This window comes from Bemisia tabaci, chromosome 5 (genome assembly GCF_918797505.1).
Source record: "Bemisia tabaci chromosome 5, PGI_BMITA_v3".
NCBI classification, from domain to species: domain Eukaryota; kingdom Metazoa; phylum Arthropoda; class Insecta; order Hemiptera; family Aleyrodidae; genus Bemisia; species Bemisia tabaci.
Genome location: NC_092797.1, coordinates 39,378,592 through 39,403,397, shown reverse-complemented (window position 1 = coordinate 39,403,397; position 24,806 = coordinate 39,378,592). Strand labels below are relative to the sequence as shown.

The following is a 24,806-nucleotide window of genomic DNA, read 5'->3' as shown; positions in this document are numbered from 1 at the left end:
TGGACAAACGATAAACCGAACATAATAAATCAAAATAATCAAAACATACAAAATGGCTGACGTTAAGGGGCCGCTGGAGAGCCAATCAGAGGCCAGTTGTTTAGTTCTGTCCATACCTGTGTAAATCTACCTTGAATTCCCTCTTAGAGAACGTTAAAGTTTGAGAAAAGTTATGTACATTTTTCCTTGAAATTTTCAGACTCTTTAGATCAAATTACAAACGAGATCCTCTGAAAAATCGGAAAAGAAATATTCACGAATTTTCCTAAAAATTCGTGATTTATCGAAGGATATTTGGCAACACCTGATGGTTCATACGGCGTTCTTGCTTACTGCTGCTCACTGCATCGTCCCCGGGTCCGAATGCTCTACCGCACACGGCATTTTCGCTCTTAATGCTATTCCGGATCTTCTCACGCGAAAGTCGATTTAGTGCTTTATTGGACGTTTGATTACTCTTATATTTGGTGTGCAAGGATTCTTCTTCGATCTCTCGTCATCAATTTTTACGCTCTCCTTGGAAATTGTTTTTATTTAGGCTCGTTTGAACGCCTCTGGTTTTACGCGTAGGTATTTAAGTGGAAGTCTCTGCCTTTGAGCAATAAACAATGAGGCATGATTATTTGCTGGATACCATGTGTTAACTCTAATTGATCTATATTTTGAAAATTAAGGGCTATAACTTCTAGTTCATCCATAAAAACACCTCCGTGCATAGGAAAACTATAAGCATATTGTCGTTTCTGAACTGAGCCAGAAATTGTAGTTCCTATTTTCAAATTGTGATCTAAATTATGGGACGAATCTTTAAAAAAATGAAAATGTTTGAGACTCAGAGATCCTTTGGTTTACATTTTGCCATGAGGAACCACTGTCTCTGGCTCTTCATAAAAGCACTTTTCTGCATGGGGAACCAATAACTTATAGGTTTTTTCTAAAAAGAGTCAGAAATAGTGGTTCTTTATTGCAAAATGTGGTCTCTTTATCCGTCGTTACCGTAAAAATGTGTATTGAAAAGGCTACCGAAAAAAAAAAAATCTCCCTTAAACTTTGCTGCTAAAATTTTTGAACGCGTAAAGATAATTCTCAAACAATTTTAAAAAAAGGAAAACACGAGTGAAGATCTGTGCCATCGTAGTCGAAAAAAAAGCATGTTTTTAGTTTTAACATCATCGATATTCCTGATTTCTTATCGATGCCTAAGTTTTGACCTAATCACTGGAAAAAAACACATTGGATCTAGAATCCAGACTCGTAAATACATCGACATGAAAAAGTACTCTTGATTCAATCAGAATCTAGCTTAAATCAAGAACCAAGCCTCTTAATTTAAGCGGATTTCGTTTTGATTCAAGCAAAAATCCGATTGAATCAAGAGTATTTTTTCTTGTCAATGTTCTCAAGAGTCCGCACTCTAGGTCCAATGTGTTCTTTTTTCCAGTGTAAAATTTGCTTAAAATCTATGCATCTATTTGAAAATAAGCATTTTTTCACCTTTAACCATCGATATTCCCGATTTCTCATCGATATCGATGCCCAAGTTTTGACCTTAAAACCCGCTCGTCTCAAAGTTAATCATACCGCGAACTTTCTCTCGGAGGCCATGCGTTACAGAATGCTAACTAACCTGAAAACCCTCCTCTTTGTCGAGCGCATCCAAAAGGGATGAGCACGGACAGGTTTGCTTGAGGAAAAGTACACATCTCACGACCGTGCTTTTTTTTCGCTATTTTTTTTCTTTTTACTTTAGCATGAAGTGAGGTGAGCCGCGGCATCCAAGAGCAGGCCGAAGCTGATCAAATGCCCGGGCTAGGCTCGACCGGCCGCACTTTCTCCTCATTCTTATTTAAGCACGAATCCGCACGCTGCGCCGCACAGTGGACCCAGTCATCAGAGACGTCGCACATGAAACTTTTGACTAAAACTGCAAATTCTGATGCTTATTTCGTCACATTTTAAATTTTAAGGAGTATTGAAGAAGAGAATTTCACGAGGAAACCAATGATACTGTCAAAGGCAGTTAGTCAAATTAGGCATTGTATCAAATGCCTAGGCCGATAGTCAAATTTTTACAGTTTACGGAATTCTTGAAATTTATGCGAGGAGTTCACGGGTTTTCAATATTTTGGGGAGAATAACTCTTCAAATCCGTGAAAATTCCTTGCTCCTTTCTTTTTACATGCCTTTAGTACATTTAAATGTCAAAATTTTAATAATTCTATGTTTTATGACGTGCTTAAAATTTCATGATAAATGTGCATGCAGGATTTTAAAAGCTTAAAAATACTATTGTATGCTGCACATTTTTGTAGAGAATTCTTTCTTACATGAACAACGAATTATTTTGCCTAAAATTAGGGTACTTTTAGTATTACTTTTACTTACTTTTCTTTACCTCTCGAGAATTATCTTTTTACTTACTTTACTTTTACTTATTTTACTTTTTATTATTAGTACTTTTGTCTAAAAAATCAAAATTTCAATCTGAGTCAGAATATTTGACTATCAGCCCAGGCATTTAACAAAATGCCCGATTTGACAATTTGCCTTCGACAGAACCACTTTCAATACCTCAAAGTTTTGTATGAACGGAATTTTGAGCTTTTACATACATACCGACGGTGAAACTACCAAACCACGTATCTCGTTTGCGGTGTTTAAAAATCTACGCTCGCATTTTATTTTTTGGAAGTAGACCAAATCAATATCATTCCTTGAAATTTTCACGGAATTTTCTCCGCATAAAGAGGAAAAATCACAGAAATTTTCAAGACTGGATGTTAAGTAGTTTTTCATTTAAAAAATAAAGTATGACAGGAAGTCTGCGACGTCGCAACCCGAGATACGTGGTTTGGTAGTTTCACCGTCGATACATAAAAGTCGCTTTACAGCACTCCCTCGCGCTCTACGACTCCTAACCTCCACTGCTCTCAACTCACTGTTTTGAGCTTTTAAAGTTACCAAAGTTTGTCCGACCTCTCCAATTGACTCGGTCCACCGTGCGGCGCGGCGCCGGAGCTGAGCATCCACTCGCGAGTGACCCTAATACCCATTGAGATCCATTCAATATTTGTACGGTAATAGAAGCCCACGCTCAACGTGAGCCGCTCATCGAATTCCCACGATTAATTCGGCTCTCGTCTCGACGGATCCAGTTTATTTGCCGATCAATCATTTCACCCCAACAGCCACTCATCGCCCGCCGTCCATCGTGATCGCCCACACGTTTTTCGGGCGCTGTTGCTGTTTTTTGCCCGAATTTCGCTCTCGCTTAATTGCATCCGAAGGGAGAACTCGGGAATAGCTCGGAAATCCGGCAACGTTGCATCGAAGTTCAGGTGCCTGCCATCTAGATCAATTTTAAATTTATGTGCGGTGCAATTAAAGGTGAAAATAACTGAAATTTGCCCCCGATACATCGAATTTTAATGGATAATTTGAGAATATCCCAGAATCGTGGCAGCATTGCCTTGAGGCTCAGGTGCATCTAGATCATTTTATTAGGTGTGGTGCAATTAACTGTAAAAATAAGGCCCCAATACATCGAATTTTATAGGATAATTTGAGAATATCCCAGAATCGCGGCAGCATTGCCTTGAGGTTCAGGTGTATCTCGATCATTTTTTTAGGTGCGGTGCAATTAACTGTAAAAATAAGGAAAGATGTGCCCGTAATACAGCGATTTTTTATTGGATAACTCGAGAATATCCCGCAAAACTGGCAACGATGCCTAGAGATTCAGGTATGCCTGCCATCTAGATCATTTTGAAATCCAAGCGTGGTGCAATTATTGTTAAATGTAAAAATAAGTAAAATTTGGTCGCAATACATCGAATTTTATGGGATAATTCGAGAATATCCCGGAATTGTGGCAGCATTGCCTCATTTTTCAGGTGTATCTAGATCATTTTTTTAGGTGTGGTGCAATTAACTGTAAAAATAAGGGAAAATCTGCCCGTATTATTATACTGAATTTTTAGGAGATAACTCGAGAATATCCCGCCAAACTGGCAACGATGCCTATAGACGCTCAAGTGCTCGCGATCTACATCATTTCTCTTCTTTTTCTCTCACTGCACGTCAGAGTACAAAATTATGCGTGGTGCAATGAAAGGTGGTTGTGAATAATGACGCAAGTGTCGGGAGCTCATGAGCTTTCGAGCCGGTGAATTATATTAATCATTTTTTCCAATTAGTTCAGAGAGTTCTGGTTTAACGATCAATTATCGAATTCAGATTACACAGTCTGGTAATATCGATTGGAATTTTAATGGCACTGCTTTTTATTCGAAAAAATTAGTTTACTTTTCTACTCCTGCGTTAAAGTCTCCAGAAGGTCAATCATTGAATATCAATCTGCAAGGTCTCTAGTCGATTCATAACTTTCGAAAATGTCTTTATAGATCTAAAACTCTGTAATGAAGCACCTAAGGTTCAATAATCGACCCTCACTCGCGTTTTTAAGCAGCTTAAAATTGCTCACCTTTCGAGAAAATCATGCCATAGAATGGCCGATCGAACTCGATGTTGACTCGCATGTGAGTTTTCTCACACTGCACTTGAAGATGTTTGATTTGAGGCTGGTCCGGCGTGGCTAGCGGCCAGGGATCATCTGGGCCAGGCCCTATCCCATTCCCTGAAGGGAGGGGCCCCGGTCCTGGGGGCAGAGGGGGCCCATAGATCCCTCTGTGTTCCAAGGGTAGTGCTGCAGCATCTAGGAGTGGCGCATCGCTGGTCACACTCTGAAAACAAACACTGCACATTAAAACGGGACTTCAGTAGTAATATTGAAGATACACGATCAAAGATGGAGAAGGATACTTCTCTAGTCGCAGTCACCACCAAGAAAAATTTCATCTCAACGAAAGCATCATCGAGAACAAATAGGGAATAATATCCGCCCTTCATCCCCTATCAAAGACAATTGTTTTCCTCCTTCAATTTCACGGATAAAAGGGGAGGGGCCAAATCCCAACTTGAACATTTCCGATGAACCTGGGTAGTACCTCAATTAATTGTGGTAGTTACCCGATAAATTAGTGGGTGTTAACCATGTTGCGGTACCACCAAACGTAATCAGAAATGTCCTTATCATTCAACACATTGGGGTAGTACCACAATTTTAGGGGATGGCCCCTGACACTTTTTTCCGTGTTTGGCATGCAAACGGTTAATTACGTAGATCAGACGATTTATTTACTTTCTCAGAATGAGACGTCACGTTTGCTTGTGGGAATTCCTTGCCCCAGCAGATTTGACGCTGACACTGACTTTATATGCAGATTTTATTTTCACGTATCAACGAAGAATCACAGCTTTAATGTCAACGGTCCCTCACGAAAGTGAAAATACTTGAAGTAGTTCACTAGTTCAACATGACAAAGGTCATGCCCGAAATCCGTCCGCAAGTCAGGATGTTTCAAGCTTTGTTGCCGTATAATACACAAAAACCGGAAAATGCTTTTGAATTCCGATGGCTTAAGCTACACTTTGCGTGAAATTCAGCAACAATGAGCCAGAAGCTTTGCGTGTCACACACGTAAGCGTGCATTTCGAGTCCACGCGGAGCTCCAAGAGGATAATTATTGCACAATATGTTGCCGGAAGAAGAAGCGCTCGACTCAAAGAGCATAAGAGTGCAGGAGTAATATACGAGCACATCATCGAGATTCGGCATCAAAGCTCGGGACACGGAGAGTCACCGGTAGAATGCGTGGAAATCTCTAAGTGCATGCACCGACCGTTTTTAACTGCCGAATACGAATGGTAATACAGTTCATTTCAACTGCGCCGAATCTGGGACTCCGTTACATTGTTGCCACAAGGGGTTGAGTTGGATAATTCGACATGATTGATTACGAAGGTTTCATCGAACTGAAAAGGCGAGGAATCACTGCAGGATTTTATTCCTCGCATCAACTTTTATTTCATAGCCTAGCTCTAGTCTAAGAGACTGGTCTTGAGTTTTGGGGCTTCTATCATGTGTTGTAAATGATGTTGATGAATGATGTGTAAATGTTGTAAATGTGTTGTAAATGAGGGTGCGTTACAAATCGGAAAGAGATGGACAGAAAAAAAACAGGAAGTGAAGCAGAGAGAAAATGGGAAGAAAGGGATGAAAGAAAGGAAGGCGAGGAAGAGGAAAGCAATAAAGAAGGGAGAGGAAAAAAGATGAAGAACGAGAGAAATAAGAGGAGGAGGGTGAAGAAAGGAATAAGAGGAGAGATGAGAAGAAAATGAAGAAGAAGGAATAGAAGAAGAGGACTACAACAAAGAAGTAGAAGAGGAGGAAGATGAAGAAATGAAGCAGAGGAGGAGGAAGGAATAGAAGAGAGATAAAACGAAAAGGAAAAGGAACAAATTTTAAAAGGAGAGGAGAATAACGAGGAAAAAGAAATAGAATAGGAGGGATCTAACGAAGAGGAAGAAAAAGAAGGAGAGAAATGGCAATACCTTGTGAAGACTACGTATCAACTTTCCAGTGTTGCTTAGACTGTGCAGCTTTTTTCCCAGTTTGCCACCAAACACTATAAAAATCCATTGAAATTCTCACCCTAAAAATCTGATATAATTTTTCCATTTATATTTCAGGTATGTGTACTCGATTAATTTGCTACAAATCATGTGCAAAGTTGCACAATTGGAGCAGCATTGGAAAGCTCATACGCTGTCTCTTTGAGGAATGAATCCATTCGTGGCGGCCTCTTCTCTCGGAACCTCTGATTTCTGTTCCGAAACCCTGGTTTTTCTTGGGTGTGTCCGGCGATCTCTTTTCTACCGGATTGGGAAACTGGATACGGGTGACTCGGGCATACGCGGCTGAGCCACCGGCCACCGGGTGACTGAGTGAGAGCGAGTGTGATGTAGGGGCTTTCACTCGGAGGCATGCACCCGGCCGCCCGTCCCCGTCTCCGTCCGGCCGCGGCCGACCGTGCCGGACCCCAAGTCTATGCTTCATGTTGATGCTCGGCCGGAGCACGCCCGGTAAGTTTTTGAGAGTTGTAATTAGAACGGTCCGACTGACGAATTTGACTGCCGAGCCTGGACGCTTCCCGCTTGCATCCCGCGCGAAGCACTCCGTTGTCAGCTTGCCGCCACACAATGGAACGAGTCGGTGGAAGAAAACTGACAAAATTTTGAAACTTTAAAAGCTCATAACAGTGATCATACAAAACTTTGAGGTTCTAAAAGAAGCTTCATTGGTTTGCCCGTGAAATTTTCTTCTTGAAACACCCATTAATATTTAAACCGTGATGAATTAACATCTAAATTCACAGTTTTAGTCAAAAATGTCATGTTCGACCTCTCCTTTTCGACTCGATCCACCGTGCGCCATGGCCATGATTACAGGATTCGGAGTTATCCAGACAATGGAGCGTGAAGACTAGAGTGCCGATACAGCAGAGTGTGGACACTTCAAAATATGGAGCTTTCAGGGCCCAAGAGGGCAGTTTCTAATTTTTGCATCAGATCAGATGAAAATCAATCAAATGTTCAGTTAGAGGTTCCCGAGATTCTCCTGGATAAAATGCAATTTTCGCAGAGAAATTTGGCAGCATTGAAATGGAGGGCTTAGAGGATAAGGTGTATAAGTGTAGTTTTTGAGGAAAATGAGATATTAATGATTTCAAGTAAAAATTCGTCCCAAATTCCAAGTTTTTAGCATCTTTTTGATCAAACTGACAAAAAGTCAGTTTAATCATTCTTTCCGCCATAAGGATCTATGCAATTCCAAAACTTCGCTCACGTTTTTCTCGAAATACCAGAAACTGCACTCGTGCGCCTTGTTCGCCAAGCCCCTCATATGTAGTTAAATTTTTTCGGGAAGGAAACGATAATCTGTTCCATTTTCGTCCCTTTTTCTCGTTTTTGATTCACCTTTTCCCTCATCCTTTCTTCTCTATTTTACTCTTTCCCTCTCCCCTTTTCCCTCTGTTCTTCCCTTGTCCCACCCTTTTTCTCTTTTCCTCATCCTTTCTTCTCGCTTTTACTCTATCTCTTCTCTCCCCTTTCCCCTCTAATCTTCTCTTTCACCACACTCTTCCCATTTATCAACTTATTTCGTATATATTTTATAATAATTTATTTTTTTTTATATGTTTATTTTTTTAACTAATTGTGACCGATTCGAGCTGAAACCAAAGGGGCTGAAACGGGATGGGTGAAAGGCAAGTTGGGCAACATGGAAGGAGGAAGGCGAAATGAGGGACACATTTATTAGCCCGGTCGGGCGAGTGGCAGGCGGGTTGAGCCTCGGAATTAGATTCGTTTCGCACTTGGAATATGCGGCGGCGGTGGCGAGACGCGCGAGTGAGACGCGCGAGTGGCGCGAGTGGCGCGAGGGCACGCCACTCCTCCTCTCACCAGCATGCATCAGCTCGCCTATGATAAATTGGACTCCAGCGCCAACCTGGATAGGCTTTTTAAGGTGTTTCACACTCTCCTGACCTTCATTCTCGGCTCCGTCATCTCATGTCCCGGGGTGTTCCGAAGATCAAAGCTCACCCGAAAAATTGAGTTTCTCGATTTTTTATTCGCGCCGTTTCGTTGGTGAACATGCATCGGACGCAGCTCGAATGGAACGAGTTTCTAACTCGAATTTAATGGAGTCAGATGTTGGGTGTTTGAGCGTTGGTCAAATGGGGGCCTATCGGAAATCCAAAGAATCACTGGAAAAAAAAACAACACATTGGATCTAGAGTCCAGACTCTTAAAAACATCGACAAGAAAAAGGACTCTTGATTCAATCAGATTTAAGCTTTAATCAAGAACCAAGCCTCTTAATTTGAGCGGATTTCTTTTTGATTTAAGCTTAAATCTGATTGAATCAAGAGTCCTTTTTCTTGTCAATGTTTTCAAGAGTCTGGACTCTAGATCCAATGTGTTTTTTTCCAGTGATGTGACGAAGAAATAAGAAAGGTAGAAGAAGAAGAAGAAGAAGAAGAGGAGGAGGGAAGAAGAAATAGAAAACAAGAAGAGAAGGTAGAAAACATGAAAGAAGAAGATGATGAAGAGGAATGAGAAGAAGGAGAAGAGTAGGAAGACTTTCTGAATAAAAGAAACTTAATAAATTGTTTTTCTTCGTCTTTTTTCTCCTCTTCATCCTATTCCGTATTTTTCAGCTTTCTGCCTTATTATCCCATTCTCTTCCTACCCATTCATTTCCTAATTTTTCTCTGCATCGTCTTCTCCTTTCTTTTCCACCTCCTCTAATTCCTATAGTTCATCGTCTCCTCTTTCTTCTTCTTCTACCTCTTCTTCTATGTCTTCTGATTTCAAATTCAGCGGATATCTCTCAGCTGTCATCTGATATACATTATTAGGAATTTCAAGTTATTGCACAAAAAAAAAACACTCCATACGACCTTATTGCATCGCATTATAGCAAGACTCGAATTTAAAAGATCTAAGTCTGTCGGCCTGAGGTTAGAAGATAAGGAGCAGAGTTTTTAGGCAAATAAAAAGAGTGCTCGTTGGTTCCTTGGAAGAAATTGGAATTTTAATTGTTCCTTGAACATTTTCAAGAGTAAATTAGACAATAAATGCACTTTGAGCCCAATGGTTTGGAATTACATTGACGAGGTGAACTTTCACTGATTTTTTCCCATTCATCTGAGCAACGTCATTCAATCCTGGGTTTAAATTTAAACGAGATCTCAATTAATCTTAGGAAAATTTAAATAAAAAACGAAGGAAGCGCAGAAAAGGAGAGATAATGTAATAAGGAGAAATGACAGGTTTCTAATTTGAATACGTTCAAAGGATGACTTTGTTGAAGTAAATTAGCTGAATCGGTTCCGTAAGTTGTTCCAACTTCTTTTCAGGCTTCCAATTTGCATTGCAAAGAGCAAAAAACTCCTGCTGAAGGCAAGTTATCACTCGCGGTAATTTGCGTTCACCGTTGACGGTTAAAAAACCACTTTTACTTTTAACTTTCATCCGTTTTTCTCACGTGCATTTAATTTTTCTGTCGGCTAAAGAATTTACCGTGCAAAAATTGCCAATGGCAAATTTTTAAGATGATCCTCAAACTTGTTACTTTTGTGAAGATCAGAATAACTAACTGGACCCTTACCTCTTCAAATTCAGTATCGGTAACTGATATCTTATTTACGTTTGCGTCATTTCAAATTATTAGACTCTACCTGTAGCAATTGGTGATAAACTTGTAGTTTCTGAGATTTCTGTAAGTTTAATACACAATTATGGTTTTCCACAATCCATTGAACATCGATATACAGATCACACCAATGCGCTATTGCTAAATTTATAAATTTGAACAATCGGGGGCAGAGTAAGGTTATCTTCTACACCCCTATATTGCTAACGAGAACTCTTTTTGCCTACCTTCTCAAATGGAGGCAGGTCTGTTTACGGGAACACGCCGCGTTCCGGGATTGGAATCCCAGATTCCTTATTGCCGGGAGTGACGAGTTTCTCTCCGTGATGTGCATAAATAGAATGAGCAACAAGTAAGCACCCGGGGGGGGGGGGGTGTGTCCAAGCAATCCATGGAGGCTAAGAGCCTTCAAAGGGTTCGCACCCACGATCGAATTAGTTTAATCAATTTCGGCAAAGCTTGCAAATCGCACTGCGGAGGAAAAACCTCAGAGACTTGAACGCAGGAGTAGGAAAAACAAGCAATCCATGGACGACAAGAGCCTTCAAAGGATTCGCACGCACGATCGAATTTGTTTAATTGATTTCGGCGAAGCTTGCAAATCACTGCAGAGGAAAAACCTCAGAGACTTGAACGCAGGAGTAGAAAAAATGACTAATCCTGTTTTTCGGTCTTGTATTTATTTTTGGCCGAGAGAACGTATAGGTTTCATTTCAATTCAAGTATGTAAATTCTACGATCTTATCAAAAGTGGACGCATTGTTGTAAGTGACGCATTGGAAAAAAAAAAACACATTAGATCTAAAATCCAGACTCTTGAAAACATTGACAAGAAAAAATACTCTTGATTCAATCAGATTTAAGCTTAAATCCAAAGGAAATCCGCTCAAATTAAGAGGCTTGGTTCTTGATTTAAGCAAAAATCCGATTGAATCAAGAGTATTTTTTCTTGTCGATGTTTTCAAGTGTCTGGACTCTAGATCCAATGTGTTTTTTTTTCCAGTGCATATATTTCAAAACGAACCTACCTGACAATTAAATATTACATTGCACCTGGGTAGGTTTTTTCTTTTCTTTTTCTCTTTCTTTCTTTTCCTTTTTCTGTCTTTTATTCTTTCTTCCTTTCCTAGTTTCTGTCCTTCTTTATTTCTTTCCTTCCGTCTGGAGTATCTGGAGTCCTGTCAGAGCATGTCAAGAAATGCGGCACCAGAGATGCTGTGGCAAAGTGACAATTAAATATTACATTGCACCTGGGTAGGTTTTTTCTTTTCTTTTCCTCTTTCTCTCTTTCTTTCCTTTTTTCTGTCTTTAAAACTTTTTGAATTTATGCGCTCCACTAATCTCAAAATTTAACCTTTCCCCTCAACCCTTTTGTATTTTTACTGATGTAACCTTAATTTCCATGTAAATTTATTACTATTACTGACTTCTTTAGAGGTGTAAATGGCCTTAGATGCTAAAGCACAGCTTTAAAATAAAATTATATTACTACTACTACACTCTTTCTTCCTTTCCTACTTTCTGTCTCTACTTTCTGTCTTTCTTTCTTTCTTTCTTCCTTTCTTTCTTCCTTTTCTACTTTCTGTCTGTCTTTCTTTATTTCTTTCCTTCCTTCTGGAGTATCTGGAGTACTGTCAGAGCACGTCAAGAGATGTGGCACCACAGATGCGCAAAGTGGCCGGGGGCCCGCGGAGTGGAGGCCCTCTCCTTCCCGCTCGCACGTGGTCACCCGGCTTCATTCGTCACGATTTCGTTTCTTTTTCATTTCCCACACACCTTGTCCAGCATGCGGCGCTTGTAAACACTCCGCGGTGCACCGTGTTCCCTCTGCCCCCGCCCCCCCCCCCGCCGTAACCGAGTCCTTTTACTTTCTTCTTTCTCTAACCTTCAGCTCGCCCACTTTTGCCGCGTTTTATCGCCCCGTCCGCGGCTTGACCTTGTCTCGGGTCGAATCCGGGAATCGGAATCCCAGCCGCGGTGGTCGAGGCATCATCGCCCTCGACTCCTTCAGAACCCCGATTGATTTCAGACTTGAAACTTCGCGAAATCATTCTGGACAAGATTCCTCAACATACTATGATGCACTGTATAATTCGTCGTTTCCTAGACGAAGGAACGTAACTACAAATCAATGTTGCCAAATTTCCCTTCGTAAATTGCATTTTAACCAGAAAAATCTTGGGCATTTCTAACTGAAAATTTCACTGATTTTTCTTCAGATTTCATGCAAAAATCAGACAAATTTGGATAAAAATTGCACACTTACATTTTTTTAAAATAAATTAATTGTTGAAGTCAATTTGGCAACCTTGGATTGGAGTTACGTTCCTTCGTGCGGGAGACGACGAATTGGACTGCGTTTAGCAGAAATGAACCAAGCCACATCAGCAATGGAGATGTTGCATGTGTGAGGAATTTGCGATTTGACTACTGGTTTTAATGTAAAAGTTCGCGAGAAACACGATGGTGCCACTGGTTTTCTCTGAAATCATCTCCCAAGCTCAAAAAAGCTCTCAAGTTGAGGCCGAATTGGAGGGGATATCCCACGCTATCCTGAGAGTCCGCCTCTACATCAAGACGAATTCCCCATGCAAAGATAGGGAGCAAATACATTAGCTGAGTTGCCGTGTTTTCAGTTGTGGAGTCCCCAAATAAAACGGCAGCCCTGCTAATGTATTTGCTCCCTATCTTTCCATGGAGAGTTTGTCTTGATGTAGAGGTGGACTCCCAAGATAGCGTGGGATATCTCCTCCATTTTGGTATCGGATTGAGAGCTTTTTTTGAGCTTGGGAGTTGATTTCAGAGAAAACCAGTGGCACCATCGTGTTTCTCGCGAACTTTTACGTAAGAATCAGTAGTCAAATCGCAAATCCCTCATACATGCAACATCTCCATTGGACTGCGTTTAGCAGAAATAAACGAAGCCACATCAGTTATTGCCAACTTCAACTGGGCAATTTAATTTTTTACAAGAGAACGTTTGTGCGGATTCCTTCGGAAATTTTTAGTAATTTGCTTCCTACTAAGCAAAAAATTCACTGAAATATGCGCAAAATCCACCCAGCCGTTTTCATGTAAAAAATTAAATTGCTCAATTAAATTTTGCGACAGTAGATGTGGCTTGGTTTTTTTCTACTTTACGCGGTCCAGTTTCATGTTTCATGAAATGTGATATTTCGTAGGAAACTGAACCTTACTCCACAAGACATTCTCCATGTGAAAATTTGGAGGTGTCTGAAATGTGACGAATGACATGCTGAAGTGAGATTTTTTTACTAAAATGAACACGAGAATATCTTTGGTTTCTAAATCGAACAATGATTGGGAGAGATATGCCTAGATGACGTAATCTGCCAATATGCGCAAGTTTAAATGGGAATTATCACATGACGACGTCATAAGGCGGTTCATTTTCTCATTTTTAAGACTAACAGGGTCCCCCAGACCACCCGAACTAGCTTTTTTTTCGGTTGTTTCATGAGTCTACGGGGCTTTTTGATGTGATTTATGCACGAAGGCTTGAAGAGGGACTTTCAGGGTCAATGCCAGCTAAATGCATTTATAATTTTGAAATTATGAGATACTGCGATGAAATTTGTTTACTCTACATTGCTAGGAATGTAATTTTTAAACTTTTGGAACTTATTTTGTTCACTAGAGGCATAAAAGGTTGAGTCTTCTCATTACTTTACTACAAAATTTTGTGAGAGAAAAAAAATAACTGGTCGTGGTTTCTCATGGTAAAACTAAAATTTCAACAAGGAAAGTTTAAGCAGTCGGATAAAATTAAAGAAATGTTATTTGATATTAAAAATAGATTTTTTAATTTCAAGAAAGCTAGAGCTTTAGCCTGAAAAAACCGTACAAACTGTGGGGAACATCACTTCGCCTTCAAGCTGATTTTTAACTCTTGAGTATCTGAAATAGTATAACTCCAAACTTGAAGGCACTTTATACTCGGCTCACTCGTCAGAAGAGTCAATGACTGACGGAGGTTCAATGCCGGTGCTGTAGTTTCTTCGAGTCATTAAAATATAATTTCCATTTCCGTGATTGATTGATTGAATTAATATTTTGACCCAAAAATTTATCAAACATCCTTAAACAGTTGGGAGCTATTTCTCTCGCACTAGTCACAACTCACACGGCTGCATTTTTAAGTATAGATTAACGAATAATGTCTTTCACTCGTAAGGAAAGAATATTAATATTTTCATTCATTTTTGATGGATCCCTATCAAATGCCACTCGTTTATTCATGAGCCTCTCGACTATTTTCATCCAAATTAATGAGCGTTAGATCTCTCTCTATCCTCACATTTAAAATGTGGTGAGTGACAAAATATTATGTGGGCGCTTAGCATTTATAATCAGAGTTTAAAAAGTGAAAGCAAGACTCGCATCAAGGATACTTGAAAGTGTGTCTCAATTTGGTAACCCGTGTCCTTTTCAGGAATTTATATGAAAGTGACGCAAAGCTAAACGTTCTCGGAGACATTTGCAGAGGAAGAATTCACAATTGACTTGTAAACACTTGCTTGTCCCTGTCCTCTCTAAATCTAAAATTTGCATCTTATTGTTGATGGTTTAAAATGCCAAAAATGACGTTTTGAACTTTTGCGATGTGAACTCAAAAAACTCAATCTGTATAATAATATCTAATTTTCATTTAATAATCATCCCCCTTTTTTTCGTATCACAAGTTTATTTTCCAAAAATTTCCCATTTCAGAAAAAAATTATGAAAAATACTACAAACTCAGCTCATTAAGCGTTCTAAAATGAAGCCATGAAACAATTATGTGCAAATTCTCCAATTTGCGTATGTAATTGCTTTTAGAATTTCAGCGAGTCGATTTTTGAATCGTATCGAATGCCCTTGATCGATTTATAGTATTGTGAAGATAGGGAGTTATCGGTCAAATTCATTCGATAAAAGTTCAACAATCGACCCGCACATTAGATCAAAGTTTGACATAAAAATAGATAGGCTACGATTCATTTCCCCCGTTACCCTCTTTCAGCGCCGCCAACCGAAATACATCGATGCCCGTCCCTAATATTACCGTGCTAAGGAAAAACGCCGCATGAACCCTCAGGCGTTGCGAAATTTCCTCTGGTTTATATCATTAATTTTCAGGAAAATTTACGAATATTTGTTTGCCAATTACTCTGATAATTTTGTTTGTACTTTTATCTAAAGTGTCTGAAAATTTCAAGGAAAAATATTCACAATTTTCCTCAAAAATAAAAATTTTACTGTAGGAAATTTGGCAACTCTCGAGTGTTCATACGGCGTTCTTCCTTAGCACGGCAGAATAGGACACTTGTCTTTGACATAAATCCGAAATACTTTAATCCGTGTACTACTGTGCGTCGGTTTGGGATTTGATTGAGACTTGTGGCATTGAGAATTGAATAGCAATCACACGGTCCTAACTTCCCATTTCTGATCCCATTGATCCGTGACAGGATTTGACGTCCCGTGCTTGTCGTCGCGGCGCGCGGCGCATCGCATCGGCCTCTGCCGCCGAATCATTCTCACTTTCGTTGATGTTCCTTTCCCGGCCACTATAGCGTTCACGGCGAGGACCCCGTTAGCCAGGGGGCATTAGCGACTTCCCGAATTTCAGGTCCACCGAGCACGCGGCTTCCAGTCAAATACTGCCGTGCTATGGAAAAACGCCGTATAAACATTCGAGAGTTACCGAATTTCCTTCGATAAAATGTTCATTTTTAAGGAAAGCTAGGAATATTTTTCCTTGAAATTTTCAGAAACTTTAGGTAAAATTACAAACAAAATTATATGAAAAATTGGAAGAAAAATATTGAAACATTTTCCCGAGAATTCGTGATTTTCCAAAGGAACTTTGGCAAAGCCTATGGTTCATACGGCGTTCTTCCATAACACGGCAGAATAGAGCCTCCAAAAATATTGCTACTTTTCTCGGGGATCCATTGCTTTATCGAGATATTATCAAAAGAAAACATCACCTTAAAAGTCTATGTTGCAATGTATAATTGGAATGCAGATTTTTTATTGCTCCATCTGGACATGCTTAATGAACTGATTTTGCAGTACTTTTTTCTGACATAGGGAATCGTAAAGTCATATTAAAAGTGTGAAAATGCACCGCCTAAATACGTCATATGGCGGCATTTCCTGTCTAAACTCATGTATTTTAGCAGATTATATAATTTTGTCATATCTCTTTCAATTATTGTTCAATTTATGAATAGAGGGTATCCTCGTGTTTAGCTTACTTAGTGTTTTCCCCTTGAGCACGTGGTTCATCAAATTGTAGATACATAAAAATTTTCAATTCAATCGAGTGGTATCAGCAAGGCACAAAGTGACTTTTTCCAACTTTCAGAATAGTTCTCTGCGAGAACCACAGAACATTGTAACTTTGTTAGTTATGATGACTTTTCCCGAGCTCGTAAATTTTACAATCCACTGCGGAAAAGATCATCAGTAAAATATTCCGTTTCTAGGAAAAATTAGGGACGTAGAGTGGAGAAATTACCTATAACACACCATCTCATGTGCCCATCAGTTGTATAACGTCTTATCGCTCCGTCCATCAAACAGTCGGAAAATGGGTTTTTTGCAATTGCAAAATGGGAAAATTGCAAGCCATGCGGGGTAAACGTCAGTATCAACCAGTGCTCCAAATTTCGGAACTTTTGAGATTTTCCTGAATTTTTTCCGGAACTTTTTGAAATTCCCGGTAGGTATATTGCGGATCTTTTGCATTTTCCGGAACTTTCTCGGAACTTTTTAAAAATCTAAAAGGAATCCCAGGACTTTTGCCGATCATGGAGTGGGAGAAACCGGAACAAAAAGTCCCGAATCCCGGAACTTTTGAAATTCCCGATATGTTGCGGATCTTTTGCACTTTCCGGAACTATTAAAAAATCTAAAAGGAATTCCGGAACTTTTGCCAATCATGGAGTGGGAGAAACCGGAACAAAAAGTTCCGGAACTTTTGACGGACATGGACATGGAATGGAAGCTCTGGTATCAACCCCACTCCAACCCCCATAACCAAATAAATCGGGCTCTAATCACGAATCGGGAGTAACATCACCTGGGGGCCCCCGACCCGGCGTGGAAGACTGGCGGAGCCGCTATTTTCACTTTCTCCGCTCGAGATCTCAAGGTCGGGTGACATCGATTTCAGAACAATCGACCGGAACCAGGATCACGCGCCCACGCCGCCCCGCGACAAGACACGACACGGCGCACCATGACTTGCTCCGGCCCCCCCCCCCCCCCCCCCCCCGGGAGCCACGTCCCCCCGAGACATCGCTTTCGGCGTCGCGGTCATTGAATCGAAGAAGTCACATCCGCGGTCGCGCATGGAGGAAATCCCCGGTTACAACTCGGACGGGAAGGATCCTTACAAAGCGGACTCGTTCACGTAACTGCTTGGACGGTGGTAAGGAGGGGGGTGGGGGGTTCTGCTGTGACGGACGTGTCTGTGGGTGAAATGTTTATTGTTTTCAGCGGAACGCCCCCATTGGTATATGGATTGATGGATAGGATTAGAGTATCAGGCATGGGCGGAACTAGGAACTTTTTGTAAGGGGGTGGAGGGGCACCTCCTTAAGGGGGGGGTCTGGGAGGTACAAAAAGACATCCCCATGAAGAGAGATCTGTGGGATGCCCCTAGTCTTCGTTCCATAGGAGCACTGAAAAAAAAGTATGGTAATATTTACTATAAGTTTACTTGATTTTTTACACAGTGATACTATTTAGTGAAAATAACCAGAGCTATAGTAGTATTCGCCAGAACTCTGGTGATACTCACCATAATATGGTAAATGCTACCACAAAGTCAAGTGTTTCTTGCCATACTCATATTAATGGGCCAGAGTATGGTTAAATGTACCGTATGTTTTTTCTCAGTGAGCGTCTGGGGTTTGAAAAGTTTGGAAAATTGGGTCGTTTCGAGAGCAATTTTTAGCAATTTGTTCCGAAAAATTGATTGCATTACAATAAATTGAAAGGTGAAAGATATGCCCCGCACTCCTTCACATGTCTCGAGAAGGGCTAAATCGATTTCAGAGAGCGGAGCCAGGGGCCTCCTTCTAGTTCTACCTATGGTGTCTGGGAATGAGAAAATTACGACTTAAGATATTTTCCTGTATGACTTAAAACGATTTTGATAGTCTCTAGCAAAAATTTAAGGATCAAATTGAACAACTCTCATTAAGTAGGAAGAACACTATGATGGGTTTATTCAATTTGATAAAATTTCCCGTAAACACAACGGAGCAAGGCAAAATGTGTTGTAAAAGAAACTCAAATTGTTCAGAATGGTGGCGGAACTGGTCCGGAATCAAAATACCAATTTTCAGAGATTTTTGTACGTTTAAGGACATTAGGTCAAGATTTCAAGCCCTAATTTGTATCATTAATGAGGTTTGAAGTATTTGAAGAAAAACGTCCATAAGACTGGCAACAGCGCTGCAAAATTTAATTGCGGTTTTTCTGAATTCCCCGGTTTTAATCCTCGGACTATAAATTGCCAACGAGGACAGTTTTGAGAATTTTTGAAACTTTTTAAGCCAAATAGAGGTATCATCAAAACCAAGAACACAGAAACATCAAAGATGAGTATTAAGAAACTCATTCCGACAATTTTATAGTGGAACGCGGAAATCTGACAGCAGAGAAGGTTGCTGAGCTCACAAAACCGATTTACCAACTGTACTTGCTGGATAATTGTCGTCTCAGGAGAGGCATCTGTTTTGCTCCTGGGAAAACTTTCTTTTTCTCGATTTGTAGCCAGTAATGCACGGTGCACTCTGGAGTCATCGCGATTAATCATAAATGACAGAACCATCATTGCCGATTAGGGCACCGGCAGGGAAAACACCATTGTCTGCGCAACGGGTGTTTTCTCAGTATCATCACATAATTTCAACGTGCTTTAAAATAATTTGCGCCGTCAGAAGCAAAGAAGTGTGACGATATTACTGAGTCTTCTTACAGTCTCCCTAATATGAAAACTGTTTTAAACATTTAAGGAAGGTTTCATATGATTTACTCTCAACGCCATAAAAAATGTGCTAATGAATCTTAGATCCGTCCGATGAAAAGCATTATCATTTCTTTAACTTTTTTGAGCCACAACGTTTTTAGAATTTTCCCCATCAACGGATATCAACTTTCTCCTTGCCCCTATCGATACTTTGGTAATGCTTTTGGTCCAATTCAAAAAGTCAGTTAAGAGAGCTGTAGCCTCCAAATCAGTTTTCCGGTGCAGAATGGTGCCTAATACATCTTTTTTTCTTTTCTTTTTTTTGGGGGAGGGGGGGGGGCAAATGGGATTACTGATTTGTCAGAAATTTTCAGTGACGATTTCGTCCGAATTAGAATGTTGATAGCCCTATTTCACGCCAATCACGAGAAGTAGAGTTTCAAAACTCGCGTTTTACAATGCAATAAATTAACAATAAGGCTAATGTGCGATGCCTCCCTGACATCTTCAATGAGCTAAGTTGAAGTTAGGTCTAATTATTAATTATTATAGGAATCTCCAACAACCTAGATTTGATTAGAGAGCAAAGGTTTCCCCTCAAGATTTGACAATTCCGAAAGGGGCAAGGTTGACCACCCATCGGAAAGACTTTCACTAACCGTTCCAAGGGGACGGCCATGGAGGAAAATAAGAGGGGGCAAAAAGCGAGGCGGGGGCGGAGAAGGATGGAGGGAGAGGAAGAAAAGGAAAGGAAGCGGCGCCGGCCGCGTCGGAAGACAACGGGATTGATACTTAAAGCCGAATAAGTTGAATTGTTTCAAGGTCGTTAAAGTCACCGGCAGTTCCACTTGAGTGGTCACCGGCTACCAGCGCTAGTCATCAAGAACCCGAAGCCGCCTAATCGCGGATGGAGCCAGCGAACTAGCCAACGAGGGGGGCCGGGGGACCGGAGGGGGGCACGGGGGGCAGGGGACCCTCTCACGGGAGGCGGTGTTCACGCCTGGTCAAATACCTGACGCGCGGTTATCCTTCCTTTGAGCTAAGCCCCGCTTTACGCCTTCCGTTTCCCGTTGTCAGAGTTTAGTATCATTTCGTGACGTTGGAACTTCGTGAAATTCACCCAGAGCGTTTAAACAGGTTGCCGTAAATTTCGACCGTCCGGGCTCTTGTACCTACGATTTTAAACGAAAGCTCGAACTTTCAACACCCACGGCAAACACGGTTAATGCTCTGCATTTTGATTTCAGATCATTGTATATTTATTTGATGACCTATCAAAATGATTCATCTGCTAACTATGACTTAAAGAAACAAATAGAAAAGAAAGGTGCACGTCTTCAAGCATTTATTGCGATCCATCGCTTTTGATATTCGAGTCTATAATGCATTCTTGTGCGATAACAATTTATTGATTTTTCATTTTTATAGTTGCGTTGAAAAAGTTAAAGTTTCTGCGTAGACTAGATTTCATATTTTGGATAGGTACCTTCTCTAACGGAATATCTTCGTAATGTTGGACTTGTTGTGTCGTAATGAGTTCTTTTGTCAATATGAAAGAGACTTAAACGAGCGGATAGAAAAAAATGAAAGGGCTGTCGAAAAATTACAAATCTCTGAAAGCAAGTAAGTTGAAGTAAGTATTAAGTGAGTTGAAGTACGTAATATCAAGGAAACTTAAACGAACGGATAGAAAAGGAAGAGAGCGCTGTAGAAAAATTGCATTGTACCAATAACTGCATGTGCAAGCATTTAGAATTTGATGTAGATGAATCAAGGTTGACCCTAGCTGTATACGTAGCTTAATTCCAGTAAAAAAAATAGGTAGATCAGTAGGTGGTTCCTTTTTGAATTTGCTAAAAGTGAAAGTAAATCCAGAAGAGAGCATCGCTCCCAGATTGATTCGTTGTTACTCTAATGGAGGATTGTGCTCACCAACGAACGTGTGGCCGACAGACGTTAATTCGCGAAAAAAATTCTCGGTTATTTTTTGCCGAGCACAATCCGCGAGCACACTTGACCTTTGAAAGGTAAACCCGAGCCGAGAGGGAAACCGGAGAGAAATTCAGAGGAGCAAGGAATTATTGGTGAACGAGTTTCGATCTTCATCGAAAGGTGAAGCCGATTGACCTAGTCCGGTCATACCACAATCTACGACAACTTGCGGCCGAGTGCAAAAACCACGCCGCGGCGTGCCGACTGCCGCCGTCCAACGGGTCGATCCTTGAATCGATTGTCGATCGATATAAAGCATTGCTAAGATAGGGATCTCTCGATCAAGTCCATTCGATACTGATTCAATAATCGGCGGCCGACAACGCGACGGGTCGAGATCTCTAGACAATGCTTTTCCTTCTTGAACCGAGCGATATCCATCGCCATACAGAGGTGAGCCGGTGAGCGTTGAGATCGTCCATTGACATTTCCTTTCAACGGCCATCCGTCAGTGTTATTGCTTCGTCTCATGGTCTGGACCGGACCGCACTTCGCGGCTGGACGTGATCGCCACTTTCAAATCTCCTTACTGGCTCTATCCACTCCGTCGATGAAAGCAATTTTGTTCGAAGCTCCTTTTATCACTCAACTTTTCGAATCAATCTCGCAACGCATTCCCAAAACCCTCACTTTCAGGTAGAGTCCATGCCAAATAAGTTTACGCACTTTCAGACTGCGACGGAGTTCGTCTGACGTCACTTTAACGTGTAAAGTAAACGGAAGAATCAAAATGGCGAATCTTTTGTCGCAGTCTAAAAGTGCGTAAACCTATTTGGTGTGAGCTCTATGTACGCGGAAAGGTGTAAAACTAAATTTTCTTTGCTGAAAATTGCCGTGTTTTTAATTTTCGAATCCCCAAACAAAGTGGCAATCCTGTTATTGCATTTTCTCCTTATCTCAGCATGGACAGTTTGACTTGATATAGAGATGGACTCTCACGATAGCGTGGTATATCCCCTCCATTCTAGCCTCATATTTGAGAGCTTTTTAAAGTTTTGGAATTTGTTTAAGAGAAAACCAATTGCACCATCCTGCTTCTTGCAAAATTATACATAGGAAACAGTGATTAAATTGCAAAGCCCCTCCACATAGAATAACTCCATTGACAGTTCTCTAAGGCATTCGGGGTGACTTTTGATGGAACTGCGACTGGGTTACCAGTAAGGGTTAGGATTCAATTCTCTCACAAAAGTTTTCTTTCTCAAAGTGGCAATCCTATTGACGAACTTTTTCCCTACCTTAGCTTCCAAAGTTAGACTTGATACAGAGGTGGACTCTCAGGATACCGTGAGGTATCCCCGCCATTCCAGCCTCAACTTTCAGAGTTTTTTCTGGAGTTTTGGAATTTGTTTAAGAGAAAACCAGTGGCGCACGGAAAAAAACTATATTAATCCCAACTATACTCCTAGCTGATTTTGGCGCTAGCTATTAGAGTAGTTGCACAAGCCAGAGGTATGGTTATAGTCAGCTGAGAGAGTGGTTAGATTAACCATACCTCTAGTTGGTTCCCTCAGTCAGCATAAGTCGTCACCTGACATAAGGGCGTGACTACATTCGGCAATGAACCCTCTCCTCCGTAAATTCAATGCTTTTCCGGGCTCATCTCAATTTGTAGTTACGCCTTAATGTCAGCCAAGCGACAAAGTGTGGTTGGATTAACTATACCGCTGGCTAAAGCCTTTACACTTTTAGTTAGTGCAACTACTCTTATGGCTGGCGACTACATCAGCTGGAAGTATTGCTGAGATTGTGAAACTTTTTTTCAGTGGCATTTTCGTGTTTCTCGCAAAATTTAAGACAGGAATCAGTACTTTAAATTCCCAACGCACGCAAAAGCTCCATACGCACTGGGAAAAAAAAAACAAAAAAAAAAACACACATTGGATCTAGAGTCCAGACTCTTGAAAACATTGACAAGAAGAAGGACTCTTGATTCAATCAGATTTAAGCTTAAATCAAAAGGAAATCCGCTCAAATCAAGAGGCTTGGTTCTTAATTTAATAGCTTAAATCTGATTAAAGCAAGAGTCCTTTTTCTTGTCGATGTTTTTAAGAGCCTGGACTCTAGATCCAATGTGTTTTTTTTTACCAGTGCGGCAAGCAACTTTAGAGGAAGATCTGACGAAAGTTCGATGTGGCATTCCTGCGTGTAGGCTGACGAGCATGGACGACTAGGAGCGCCGCGGCGTGGCGCGGCGCGGCGGCCGGTAGCACTTGTTCGGATCAAAGAACTTTGGAGTGTACCAGACAAGGTAGAAAGTGGCCGAGAATAGGGTCAATGTTATAGGTTGCCTCACAGTTGCCGGCGCGGGACGAGCCGACCCAAGCTCGAGACGAAAGTTCGGCGCGCCGGGTCCTAACCTGGCAAACAAGGCCTGGCTTGTTGCCTCTTGCCTATAATCACTCCTTTGCCGACCGAGCCGCCAGCATTGCCGAACACCGGATTAAATACCGGATATCTTCTATTGTTTTAGTCGTTTTGACGAGGACGAACTTTAGTAGGAGGTTTGGCAAGTCATCAGTCTTGTTAAATCGCACCTCCACGGCTCATACTCGCATTCTAGCGCTGTGGGTGCGTCACGAAATTGACTCAAATTCATGAGCGCTTGTGGTGAACCGAAAATTTGCCGCAGTCGATGGGAACTACCCTTGGTCGAGTAGAAAATTATATGCGAGAGTGGTTGTAAGTTATTATTATTTTTAGTCTTATTTTTTGAAGTGTGATAATCATCGCTTTCTCTTCATTTAAATTCAAAAATTGAAAATAAAAAAAGAGTCTAAATAGATTATTATATCGATATCGAAAGTGCAAAATCACGGACCTCTGCCTCCATTCTATTAAATTTTTTCGGATATTTTTTTCTGATCACTCTGGTACAGGATTTGTTGCGATTTTTGCGTGCATGGTCAACGGGTGTTCTCTCAAAACACTTGTTCTCTTGTAATTTTCCATAAAAGGATTATTAACAATTCCATCCATAGGTGGCATACCTACTGAAGGAGAAAATTAAATGCCACCAGAAACTTACATTGTCTTTTGGTTCTAGGATAGTCGCGGATATAATAAAAAGTAGGAGAAGAAGTTTTTGAAACCCTAAGTTATCTTCTTCTCCAGGATTTTTAAGATAATTTGTAGCTTAAAAAAAGACATTCCGGTAACTGGACTCCGAAATAAGAGTCTAAGTTCCAGCGTTTGGAAATGTATTTCTTAATGAATATTTTTACATGTAAAGAAGCCAAATTGATTGCCTGAGTCTAAGTTTCAGCGTTTGGAAATGTATTTCTTAATGAATATTTTTACATGTAAAGAAGCCAAATTGATTGCCTAACATTTCCTCCGCATTCACTCTACAAAAGCAGATTGTATCGACAACTCTGCCGTGCTAGGGAATAACGACACATGAACCTTCAAATGTTTCCAAGTTTCATTCAATAAAAACGAATTTACTCGGAGAATTGTAATAATTTTACATGAAAATTTACATCAAATTTTTCAGGCGAATTTGTTCACGATTTAACAAAATACATCTGAAAATTTCAAAGAGAAATATGCATGACTGTCCGCGAAAATCAACATTTTATCGAAGAAAATTTGGCAACTCTCGAATGTTCATACGGCGTTTTTCCTTAGCAGGGCAGAACTGTCGTTCAATTTATTTCCTTAAAAAGAATTAAAAGAGCAATGTGAATATTGTAGATTAATATT

At 40.6% G+C, this 24,806-nt stretch overlaps 1 protein-coding gene across 2 annotated transcripts in view; it reads right to left on the bottom strand.

The window, feature by feature from the left end:
• Positions 1–24,806, bottom strand: part of LOC140224644 (uncharacterized) — a 57,283-nt gene that overhangs the window by 3,493 nt on the left and 28,984 nt on the right. For both annotated transcript variants that reach the window (XM_072300688.1, XM_072300689.1), the window contains exon 3: positions 4,484–4,742. In XM_072300688.1, coding sequence (XP_072156789.1) covers positions 4,484–4,742 — 259 coding nt within the window. The remainder of the gene's footprint in view (positions 1–4,483; positions 4,743–24,806) is intronic.